This window comes from Nesoenas mayeri, assembly GCF_963082525.1.
Source record: "Nesoenas mayeri genome assembly, chromosome: 2".
NCBI lineage: Eukaryota > Metazoa > Chordata > Aves > Columbiformes > Columbidae > Nesoenas > Nesoenas mayeri.
Window position 1 is genome coordinate 161042610 of NC_137543.1, and position 12372 is coordinate 161054981.

At 47.9% G+C, this 12372-nt stretch overlaps 1 protein-coding gene across 1 annotated transcript; it reads right to left on the minus strand.

Moving 5' to 3' along the window:
* Nucleotides 1-1760: 1760 nt before the first annotated feature.
* KLHL40 (kelch like family member 40) lies at nucleotides 1761-12372 on the minus strand (the record flags this gene model as incomplete). Its single annotated transcript, XM_080339859.1, has 6 exons — nucleotides 1761-1872; nucleotides 2644-2790; nucleotides 3338-3523; nucleotides 4961-5068; nucleotides 6697-6857; nucleotides 11227-12372. 6 exons carry the CDS (start codon nucleotides 12370-12372, stop codon nucleotides 1761-1763), a joined length of 1860 nt encoding a protein of 619 aa, XP_080195985.1.

The window sequence follows — 12372 nt, forward strand, 5'->3', positions numbered from 1 at the left end:
AATTGTCTTTCCTTCCAAACGTGTTTTTAGTTTCTCCACGACTGCATTTTGAGCTAAACAAAATCAGCCAGATACGATTTTCAATACCGTGATTTTCATGCCACGTTGACTGAATTATTTTACAAGGTTTGTATTTGTTCTTTGTTATTATTACCACCCCTATTTATGGTATCATGAGATCATGTAGGCATCCAGCTTTCTTCCAGTCCTAGGTAAGCTCCTAAGTCCTTATATCTATGGAGAATGGCTGTAAGGAGCAGTTTCAGCTAAAGTTTCAGCTCTTAAATGAGGGAAAATAGGAAGAATAGGAGCTGGAGCTGTTCAAGGGCTTTCCATGCGGCTGCTTTGCTGTGTGTGCTCATCGCAGCTTTTGTTTAGTTCATGTGTTTGGTTGCTTTGGGCATTCAGATACAGCTCTATCAACACACAGACACAGAGGATTTCTTTTGAAATAGCCTAATAATTTATTTTTACATAAACCACTGGTCAGATGGTGTGGGCATCAAGAGATTTTTGCTCCAGCGGATCTTTGTCCTGCTGCCAGTACAGTCATGTTTCTATCAAAACATCATTATGGATAAACTAAAAAAAAAAAAAAAAAGCATTTTTCCTCAGTAGGAAGCTCTCTCTGAGCCAAATACATCTGAGATCTCCATGTACTTAGTAAACGAGAATACTCTTAAAAAAAGAAAAGGTCAGAACATTAAAAATAAGAGAAACAGCATAAATATAAAACCTTCCCCTGAAAAAAACCACTTGTCCAGGTATAGGTGAGGGCATTGTATCTGTGATTGGCAATGAGGAGCCCAGAAGGCTGCAGAATGTCCCCCTGTCCCATCTCTCCCACCTTTCCTCCCCTACCACTTTCATGACTCTTCTCCTGCTGCAGACCTCAGCTCCTGGTGTCTCTTTAGGCCAAAGTCAATGTGGAGGCAAAGAACTAAGACTATTTTCTTTTCATTGCGACTTCCAAAGTGCTTTGGCTGCCCATGCTCACATGCTCTTTTCTTTTAGCTGTCACATCCCAACAACCCTCATCACCCAACATCTCATCAAAGTCCCCCCATGTCTTTCCTGTACCACTTTGATCCTTCCTTCTCCTCTCCAAGGTGGGCTATAGCACCCTGCTCACAGCTATCTGGGGTGGGGAAATACTTTCTAGACCCCCATCTTCCCTGGAGAACATCAGCTTAGTCCCTTGGGAACCACTTTCTGCCTCCACTGGTGGTTGGGGAGATTCAACAGCGGTCAAAAAGGTGGGGAAAATCACGGGGAAAGAAGTGGAACAAGAAGAGTATGATCATGGAAAGGGTTGTCAGGCATTGGAACAGGCTGCCCAGGGCAGTGGTGGAGTCACCATACCTGAAGGTGTTTAAAAGACGTGTAGATAAGGTTCTTGAGGACATGGTTTAGTGCTCGTGTTAGGTTAATGGTTGGACTCAATGATCTTGAGGGTCTCTTCCAACCAAAATGATTCTATGCTATTTTGTCCTATCTACTGAGACTGGAACAGCTCATTGTTCCATGCTTCTAGCCCAGCTCCCTGAAAGCTCCAGACCCCTTCTCTATTTATCTTCTGAGCATCTTCAAGTCCCTGTAGGACTAATTTCCCCTCTTTCCCATTTAAGTGAGTAAAATGGTACCAATCACAGATGTAATGTCCTACACAGTATCCAGATGCCACTTCTCTGTGTGGCCTCACCTCCCCCCATCCCTCCTTGCCCCAGACCCCTATGGAAAAACAAATAAATCAGGCCTTGCTACATCTTCGTCAGACGCAAAACGTTGAGGCGCACAGGAAGGAAAGTGGCACCAGAGGCATACTGGATCTCCCGAAGGACCCCTTCCCACTTCTTCTGCTCTTCATCATACCTGGGGAGAGACAAACAGACAATTATGGTGAGTAAAGCATCTCCTCTTTCTTGCTTCAGCTGCTGTCCATAGTGGTGGGAGCTCTGGTGCCTGGTGTGATGTCCCACAGATGTCATTTGGCCACAAGGTATCTGCAGGAGCTGCATGGGGTCTTGGAGACCTGGTGTGCTCCAGTTCGTAGTGCCAGGCGGGGGAACATGGATATCAGCATGTGGTCTGACAGGGGAGGATTTATTTTTCCATTGGGAAGTGGGTTGATGGCACCAAGATTGAACATCCTTGGTGAAGGCCAGTGGGTGCCTGCTGAGGGTGCTGTGGAGCCACAGACGTGAAGGACAGGAGCAGCTAACGCTGCATTAGCAGCCATCAGAAGGTGCTTTCTGCCCGCTTCTCTGCTCGCATGTAAGACTATCTGATTTCCAGCCTGAGCACCGGCTTTTCCCAGGGAGAGCATCCATTGCACAAATACTGCTCCACACCAAAGGGGATGCCTGGAAATGGCTCCAGGCACATGTCAATGCAGCATCTAAGCTAAGGGAGATGATTTTCCCTGATACACTACTCAATGAGGTTGGAAGAGCTCACTGAATCCCCTAAAATACCCTCCAGCACAGCACAGGGCCAACTTCTCACCCACAGACCTTGCACTGGCGTAACAACGTTCATCTCACACTGAAGGAACCAAGAAAGACAGAAACTATCTGTTCCCTCAGAGGCTCTCACGAGTATCCCTCCCATGCTCCCTTGGATGGCCCTGGGGAAGATCATCACCTCCAAACGTCGTTCAGTTCTGTTGGCACCAGCTCTCCCGACTCCGTCTCCACCGTGGCGAAGCCTCCGAGAAGGTAGAGCACCCCAGCCAAGCTCACCAGGCTGACCGAGCTGCGCTCCTGCGGGAACTCAGTGAAGCTGTCCCACCTGCCACGTCAAGAGAGGGGACATGTTAGGGCACCCTGCCCATGCCAAAGCTGGCCTCAAATCAGGAGTCAACAACTAAATTAGGTAGCGACAGATTAGCTTGTGTAGGTCTACATGGGGTGGGATCACACATTGACTGTCATTAGAAATATCTGTTACCACCATCATAGTTCAGCTTCATTTTGCATTGAGTAGATGAGCTCTGAAGCACACCTGGCATGGACCAGCAGGTCCCAGTGGTGGGACTGCAGCTTCAGGGCCCACCTGAAGTCAGAGAGTCTATGGCTTTGGGTGAACTGAAAAGATGAAGTTACAGCCCCGCAGGGAACAGAGGGTTGTACCAGTTGATGAAACTGCTTTGAAGGTGAGCCTGAGATGATCCACAGCCTAAATGCAGTGGTGCTGCCCACCTGTCTGAGGAATACAAACTGGGAGGAACTGGTATCAGGAGTTGCAAGCAAACTCTAGAGTGGTTGGAAGTTGCTTAATGTACATATACAACTGCTCCTTGTGTAACTATGCCCTGAAGCTATGCTCAGATACATACTTGTTGGTGGCAATGTCATAGACTTCCACCGAGTTGGTCAAGCCAGAGTCAGTCACACCAGCTGCCACGTAGATTTTATCCTTATGCACAGTGGCTCCGAACAGGGACCGAGCAGTTTTCATGGGAGCCAGCTCCTTCCACTCAAACTTGGATGGGTTGTAGACACACATCTTCTTCAGGCATTTCCTAGAGAAAGATGAGAAAGAAGCCTCCATCACCTGCCAAGGGACAGCTTTGTACTGCAGGAGTTTGAGGATGTCTGCTGGGAAGAACTTGGGGTCTCCAGAAAGGACAAGAGGAAATGGCCTCAGGTTGCACCAGGGGAGGTTTAGAATGGATATTGGGAAAAAATTCTTCATGGAAAGGGCTGTCGGGCATTGGAACAGGCTGCCCAGGGCAGTGGTGGAGTCACCATCCCTGGAGGGGTTGAACAGACGCGGAGATGAGGTTCTTAGGGACATGGGGTGGTGCCAGTGCTGTGTTAGAGGTTGGACTCAATGATCCTGAGGGTCTTTTCCAACCAAAATGATTCTATGATTCTATGAATCTATGATTCTGTGGATGCCTTTGCTTGAGTGTGCACCCAAGGATGCCCATATCTGGAGACATCACTTGTGTGTTTAACACATCCCCTGCTGGTGTGCCCTCTTTGGATAGGAGTCCTAAAAGCTCAACACTGTGTTGACACAGCTGGATACAGGTCCGTGTAGCAAACTGCCTGTCAGGACCTTGCACACAGCCATCAAACAGTGTTTTGGCGCTGCTGATCCAACTTGGCGCTGTGAAATAAGAGCGTGGTGAGAGCCTGTCCCAGGTTGGCCAGAGAGGTGGTGGATGAACCATCCCTGGAGACATCCCAGGCCAGGCTGGACGGGGCTCTGAGCAACCTGAGCTGGTGAAGATGTCCCTGCTCATGGCAGGGGTGGCACAGGTTCAGCTTTGCAAGTCCCTTCCAACCCAAACTGTTCTGTGTTTCTATGAAATATCAGTCATGCCCTAGTTCCCAGAGACAGCAACATCAGGTGTGTGAATGTATGCACACTCACACTTTGCAGCCCACAATCCTTTCAGACCAGGACCTGTCTTTGCTGGATTACAGCATATTTGCTCTGCAGAGAGTCACATTTCTGGCTTGTAAAGAAATTGCTGCAATGCTCCCCAGGAAAGGTTGTTTTGTGCTGAGCCCATCTCCTGCAGGAGGGCAGGATGGGGGTCAGCTTTGATGAAGTTTTTCACCCCTATTGCAAATACCTATCTGGATTTGACTACTAGGACCATGCTGCTCCACAAGCCCAGTACAAGAGACCCTCAATGTGAAGGAGCTTCTTGCTCTTCAGCACCTGTCCCTATCTGTGTGATACTTATCTATTGTAAGTTAAAGGGGATGATATGTTCCCTCTCCTGTAAGGACAGTGCCATCTCCTTGATGTCCCTATAGGACTTTTCAGAGCTTGGGAAGGTTTGCAGCAACACAACTGAGCTGAGAGGGAAAGATCCATGTCTCACAACCCATCCAACCCTCCTTAAGCCATAGCATCCAGGTTGGGGAGGTACCAATTCATATTTTGTTCTCCCACTAGTTTGGGGGATGGCACCCTCCATTTCTCTTGCTTTTTGACTTACTTGTCACTTCCTTTGCCACCAATGACGTAGACGAGGTCCTTGTGCGATACCACCACGTGGCCATAGACTGAGTAGGGAAGGGAATCGGCTTCACCCCACTTGAAGGACCTGGACCAGGGAAAGATAAGAAGAGAAAGGGTTTGAAGCTTTCTGGGTGAGGCCCAGAGTACACAGTGATTTCCAGACCTGGAGGTGAACACAGAGCCTGACAATTAGAACACACAGTCTCAAAAATATGAGGTTTCCAATGAGATAGTGCTCAATCAGTACATTTTGTGATCCTAAAAAAGGAGAAAACAAAATACGCAGGATGTTTACATTAACGTTCATTCTTATCTGCAGAATCCTCCAATTTGGGGCTTTGTGCATATCCAGCTCCCCTTCTCCCAGGACCTCACCTCATTTATAAGCATTACCAGCTGAACACAGACAAGACAGAGATTCCTGCATTATGTACAAAAATTAAAACTAACATGACTTAGCAGTGCAAGATCCTGAGAACAAATTCATTTTTTAGGCCATCGTCTTCCACTTTGAGATGCAATGGTTGGTCGACACTCAGAAAGGACCCACAGTGGATATGTCCACATTTTGTAGTACGAGGGTGTGTTGAAGGCTCTGAGCCAGCTCCAGGGCAACTGAGCAGAGGATGTAGCTATAAGGCTATGAAAACCCCAATCTGACACCCAAATAGGGCTGCCCAATTTCTCAAGATGTGTCTCTTCATGTCCATGTAGCTTAGACTCATCCTCAGTTTTCATACATGTAGGTTGTAGCCACCCAGACCTGCACTTTATCCTACCTAAGAACTGAGATGCCTGGGTTCTGGGTGCTTCCTAATTGCCCAGCCACTCTGGGCAAATATTTGATCACATAGATGAGCAGTTTTTCCTCTCCAGGCTTCTAATAGTTGAAGATTGAACCTAAATAATATTAGAAATAGAAGTGGTGCTCAGCACATCTCTACCAGCTTCAAACTGGTATTCAAAGCACCCCCTGAGCACTTAGCGGGGGCAGACACAGTCTGCAGGGCCAGATAAATGCCCCATCCTCTGGGAATGGAACTGCTTTAAAATCTCTGCCTGTAAAGCAGACTTTGAAGCACACACTTCTAATTATAGACCAGGCTAAGACTTGTTAACGCCCACTGTTCTGCCTCTTTGGGGCAGAGAGGAGCAGTCTTCGGATGTTTCTGCCTCCTGAGACAAGAATGGGATGGTGCCTTTTAATAAAGCTCATGACATAACATAGATCGGAGTCCATTGTGTTCAAGTAGTCGTGTATTAAACCTGACATCTCTCAGACTGGGCCACTCAGTGCCACATCTGAATGCTTTCAAAATAAACTTTCCTGTCCAAAGACACTCCTGGTGAGACCACAGTGAAAGCTGCCAAACCTCCAAACTGATGGGCAAGAGCAGAAGGAAAGACTCCCCATGGTCCTCAGTGCTGTTCGCATGTGAGCATCTGCTACATTTGATCCCTGATAATGTGATAGCCCCATTATGGCTTCCATCTCCTGGAGGTTCAATTACAATAAACGAAGCAGTTGGAGAGAGGCAGCTCCGAGCCCCAGGGTACAGCTTGAGACAATCCCAGTGGTCCCACCATCTTGATGCAGAGTTCAAGCCCTGTCTGCAAAACCTTTGGGTCCCTGGAGAGCTGGAGTCATTTTGCATGACAGCTGCTTCACCTTCTCCTGTAAAACCATCTCCCACCCCACACACGAGCACTTACAGCCGGTCGTAGCACAGGACCGAATCTAAGGTCTTTTCTCCTTCTTTCAGTTCTTTCCCTCCGACCACAAAAATGGAGTTTTCTGCCTCTCCCAGGCCAAAGAGGCAGCGAGGAGATGGCAGGGGGGGCATCCCCAGCCAGTCTGCGTCCAGATGGTCATACTGAAAGGAAACACATGGTCATTAGTGCGTGCACACCCAGCCCGTTTGCTTTGTGAAAACCAGGGCCCAGAGAATCAAAGAACCACTGAATAGTTTGGGTGGAAGGGACCTTTAAAGCTCATTCATTCCAACCACTACCATGAGCAGGCACATCTTCACCAGCTCAGGTTGCTCAGAGCCCCGTCCAGCCTGGCCTGGGATGTCTCCAGGGATGGTTCATCCACCACCTCTCTGGCCAGCCTGGGCCAGTATAAGAGGCTGAGGGCAAAGTCCATTCCTAGGTTCATCTTGGTGACCTCAGTAGGCCCTTTCTGCAATGTCAGTCCCTGCCTGTGCCTGGCCATCTGGTGCACAATGGGGGACCTTAGTACAAATCCATATAATATATCGTATGAGGTACGTTTTATGGTAAGGCATAAGAACAGAGATGCACCAGCAGGAACATGTTCCACTCTGTGCACCAAAGCCTTGATTTGGAACAAGCTGGGTCATCTTTGGATGAGAGAGTCCTGTGTTAGACTTTTAACTGATAGTTCCTGGGCCTGGAGGAGCTGAAGCATTTCAGTCTTAGAGATTTTGCCTGAAACTCTTGAGCTGTAGCACATCACAGTATTTCATCCTGATATTTTCCCTCTCTGCCAGTTAACAGCATGGTGTTGGCAATGTTGGCTACACAGCTCACTCTCCTGAGCCCCTTCTTCTCCCAACAATTCTTCTTCTTTCTGGCAAATGATCAGTCACTGTGACCCTTCTCAAGATACTGATGTTGTCCCATATCACCTCAGTGTGTGTGAGAGTTCATTAGATGAAATGTGTGTGTCTATCCACCCAAAGGCTATTTACACAATACCCATCTACCCAATATGGTACAACACAATTGGGACGGTGCTGCCAAGCCCAGAGTTCTTCTTTCTGTGCCAGACCCATCTGACAGATGGGGAAAATGATCCATACAACTACTAGATCAGATGGCCAAATCCTTAGACATCTGTAGATCAAGGTATTACCTCATATCCTACCAGAAAAGATGTGAAATGTTCTGAGACTGAGGGCTCTCTAGGCACCATGGCTTGGTGGGAACTGTAAACTGGGGCAAAAATTTTTAGTGTAGCTTGGCAGCAGAGGAGGGACTTAATGGGTTAAGTCTGGAGTGACATCTTGCAGCCAGTTTGGTGGGACTCTGCAAGATGAAGCTGTGATGCATCATCGCCTGAAGCACTGTTGGCCATGGGCTCAGGCCAAAGAGCTTCAGCATGTTGGGTTCCCTCCAAAGACTCGCCCTCAGCTGGGTGCCTGTGTTTATTGTCTCTTTGTAAGCTGTGGTCCACATATGTGTTATTTATAGTGCAAGCCCGAATGGTTCAGTCACCAGGATAGTTCCTGCATCTTGATGGATTCAGCATTGTTTTCAACTCATAAATCTGAGAAGTGACAAATAAATTATACCCTTTTCCATCCAAAATGTCAATGGAGTCGTTTTGTTCCTGACAAAATTTGCAAGGCCTCTGGGATTTATCAGCATTCTTATATTTTGGTGCCTGTCCTTAAGTCTAAACTATCCCTGACCTAACTCTCCTCACTTCAGCAGGAGAAATGTGACATCAGGGAGGTCAGAAACAGAGTCAGACAGTACAAAATGGGGACAGACTTTTGAGCAGGGCCCGTTGCGATAGGACAAGGGGTGATGGTTTTAAATCAAAGGAGGGAGATTCAGGTCAGACAGGAGGAAGAAATTTTTGACACTGAGGGTGGTGAGAGCCTGGCCCAGGTTGTCCAGAGAGGTGGTGGATGAACCATCCCTGGAGACATCCCAGGCCAGGCTGGACGGGGCTCTGAGCAACCTGAGCTGGTGAAGATGTCCCTGCTCATGATGAGGGTGGCACTGGGTGAGCTTTGAAGGTCCCTTCCAACCCAAACCTTTCTATGATTCTATAGCATGCTGCTGCACTGACATAGTGATTCAACGGTCCATCATGCAGCTGCCTGTCTACATCTGTATGAAGCCTCAGCTGAAAAAAAGGCTCTGAAGACTCTTACTCATACAGAAATCTGAGCTATGGCACTCATAGCAATAAATTACTCCTTAGAAAACTGATGGCAACTTCCATCCCTGGGCCTTGTCTGCACCTCCCATGCACAAGTGCCACAGGGAGCTGGGGAGGGACCACTGTCTTCTGCTCATGGGGAATGAGCTAAAAATGGCCACATGATGCTCAAGGCATTTGGCACTGAGCCAAAGGCAAAGTGGGAGCTGAATATAGAAATATTGCTGATTGCAGCTTAGAATCACAGAGTTCTTTAGGTTGAAGGGATCACCAGAGGTCTTTCATCCAGCCCCCACAACGCACAACAGGTGCAGCTTTGGAGTTCCAGCAGGTGCCCAGGGCTTTGTGCAGTCAAATATTGAACATCTCCAAGGATGAAGGTTTTGTGACTTCTCTGGACCCCGGCTCCAGTACTCCAACAACTCCACTAAGAAGGTTTTCCTCAAAACTAACTGAAATGTCCTTTACTGTAACTCATGGCTATTGCTTCTTGACCCACCTTTGTGCAAATCCAAGAAGAGTCTGGATCCCTCTTCTGTGGCCCCTCCTGTTAGAGACCTGAAGACACCAGTGAGATCTTTCCTTCCGCTTCTTCACACTCACTAGACCAAGCTCAGCTTCTCCTTGTATCTCCCATTCTTCAGCCCTAAACCATCTTACTGGCCTCTGCTAGACTCATTCCAGTACCTCAATGCCTGCCTTGTACTGGGGAGCCTCGAAATGGACACAGTATCTAGACATGGTCTCACAAGTGTATGGTCAAAGGAAAAACACAATTTTCCTTGACCTGCTTGCTGCAGTCATACTGAAACAGCCCAGAACATGGTGGACCTTCACTGATGCTCCACCAGCAACCAGGCTGGTGGAACATTGAACTTTAGGCATAGTTTTTGGCTGAATAGAATCATAGAATCATTTCAGTTGGAGAGACCCTCAGGATCATTGAGTCCAACCATAACCTACCTCTAGCACTAAACCACATCCCTAAGAACATTGTCTATGCGCCTTTTAAACCCCTCCAGGGATGGTGACTCCAGCACTGCCCTGGGCAGCCTGTTCCAATGCCCAACAACCCTTTCCATGAATAATTTTTTCCTAATACAAAGTAGCCTGTCTACCTGCTCTGTGCAGGCAAGTGATGGAGCTGACCGTGCCCGCTGTTGTCATCTGTTACCCAGTGCCAAGGGTTATGTCTCAAACAGCATTCCCCCCAGCTCTCCAAATGCCTTCCCCCTCCATCCTGCTTTCTAAGGCTTCAGTTTCTTATTAAGATCTTCTCATTTCCCAGGCTTTGTGTGGGCTGCATAGGGTGCAAAGCCTGGTCCTTCCTAAGTGAGGACAAGCACGGTCCTTGCACACAATGCAGATGTACAGATCTACCCATACAATGAGGCAATGGAGAGATCAACGCTGTATCTCTTGGCTTTGGAACTACCCTTACTTTCTCCTTTCTGCCTAGACATCTTACTGTTTCCTCCCAGAAGATATGTAAGCCATGAGAGAAGAACAAAAGGATTTCTGGGTATGGAGGAAGGACAGAGGATTACTACAGGATCAGCAGGAATGGTAGATGCCTTGAGTTAGCTGTCTACAGAGAAGGTGCTCTTGGGTTACAGCCCAGGCCAGGGCTCAGATTGCCTGGGCACAGCTTGATTTCATCACGGCTTTGGTTACTGTTGAGTTAGAACTGCCGCTTTTCTTGGGGAGGTTTCCCAAAAGACATCACACCATGGTTTCTCCTGCACATGACAGAAATGGCCAGAAACTCTGAAATGGACCTAGCACACCTCCAGGGACAAAACCAGCACTGGAAATGGGGCACATATTGGTAGGTAGGGGCATACCCTGTGTCCTTGGAGTCTCTGCTCTGTGGCTGTAGCTGCTGCTTCTCCCTTTCTCAGCACCTGGAAAGTCACCCTTGGGTTTTGCTGAGGGGTTTGTTACCAGAGAACACAAAAGATGCAAAGCTGAGCACAGACGTGATGCCAACTACCCTTCCAGTTAGTGTGTCCTATGGCAGCCAGAGCTGGACACAATACACTATTTAACGTGCTCTCCTATTCTTGATTTAGCTCAAGAAGGGTTATTCCTATTACCTACTCCTTCAAGCCTTCTTCCTCAATGACTAGACCCACCCTTCAGTGGGATCTGCCTTAAAAATATTGGGAAAAGAATCTCTAGTAAAACAACTCTGATGTTTCACCTTATTTTACAACTCTTTTTTTAACATCACATGACAATGTATATTACTGGCATCACAGGGCAGCTAAAGACCAGTGATGCTCCAAAGTGGTCAAAGAAAGAAAAGAAACATGAGATAGTACCTGTAGGAAGTAGGAACTCATGGGATCCTCTTTGTTGTCCTCATTGTAGTACAGTCCACCGACAATGAAGATCTGATTCTCCTTGGTCACCAAACTGACATGGTTCTTTGGGATTTGAGTGGACAGGGAGGCAAAATAGCATTCATTGGCAGTGGGATCATAGGCCACTGCTCCACTGTCGCTCACCATGAAAATAAGGTCTTGGAGGAACATCCCAAAGCGCATTGTGTCATTTAAGATCCCTGGGAGAGCATCCTCCTCTGTATCTTCTTCCTCATCTACTACTCCGTTGACAACATTATCTTTCACTTGCTTTTCATTGCTTTTCTTCATTTTCTTCTTCTTCACCACAGTGAATTTACCTTTCTGGGCATCCTTCACCATCTGGAGTTTCTTGAGCAGCTCTGGGCTGGATTTCACCATGGCGTGCTTCTCCACGTGGTCCTTGATGTAGTCATTGGGCATGAGGCGGAAGCGGATGCTTTCAAAGATGACCGGCAAGGCCTTTTGCCGGCTTTCCTGGTCCTTGGTCCCCACCCACTTCATCACCACTTCAAAGACAGTCTCCTCTTTCTCGATGTTGAGGGAGTCGTTGGAGATGATCGCAATAAGCTCATCGGCTGAAAGCTGGTAGAACTCCTCGTCCCGAGACAGCAGCGCAAAGCGATCGCAAATGAAATCCCGAGCTGCCACGGCCAGCCGGGCACAGTCGAGCATCAAGCCCAGCCTGAAGATGGCCAAGCAGTTGCTGAGGCAGAGCCGCTTCTGCAAGAAGGACACGCAGACGGTGAAGATGGAGGGGATCTGGAACATGTTGGCCACGGAGAAGATGTCCTGCACATTCTGCTCTGTGATCTCCAGCTCGGAAGTGTAGATATAATGGAGGATCTTACCCATGACATCTGGATCAACATCTTCCAAACTGATCTCCCTCTTCTTGCTCTCTTCCATGTCGGAGAGGAACATCGCTCGAAAATACGGGCTGCAAGCTGCCAGCACCAGCCGATGGCAGGGAAACTCCTTCCCTTTGACTTTTAAGACGCAGTCCAGAAACTTATTGTGGTCCAACATGTCTTTGAGTCCATCCTGGAGAAGAGTTTGCTGGTAGAGACGTAATTCTTCCACTTGATCAAAAGGCAAACCCAT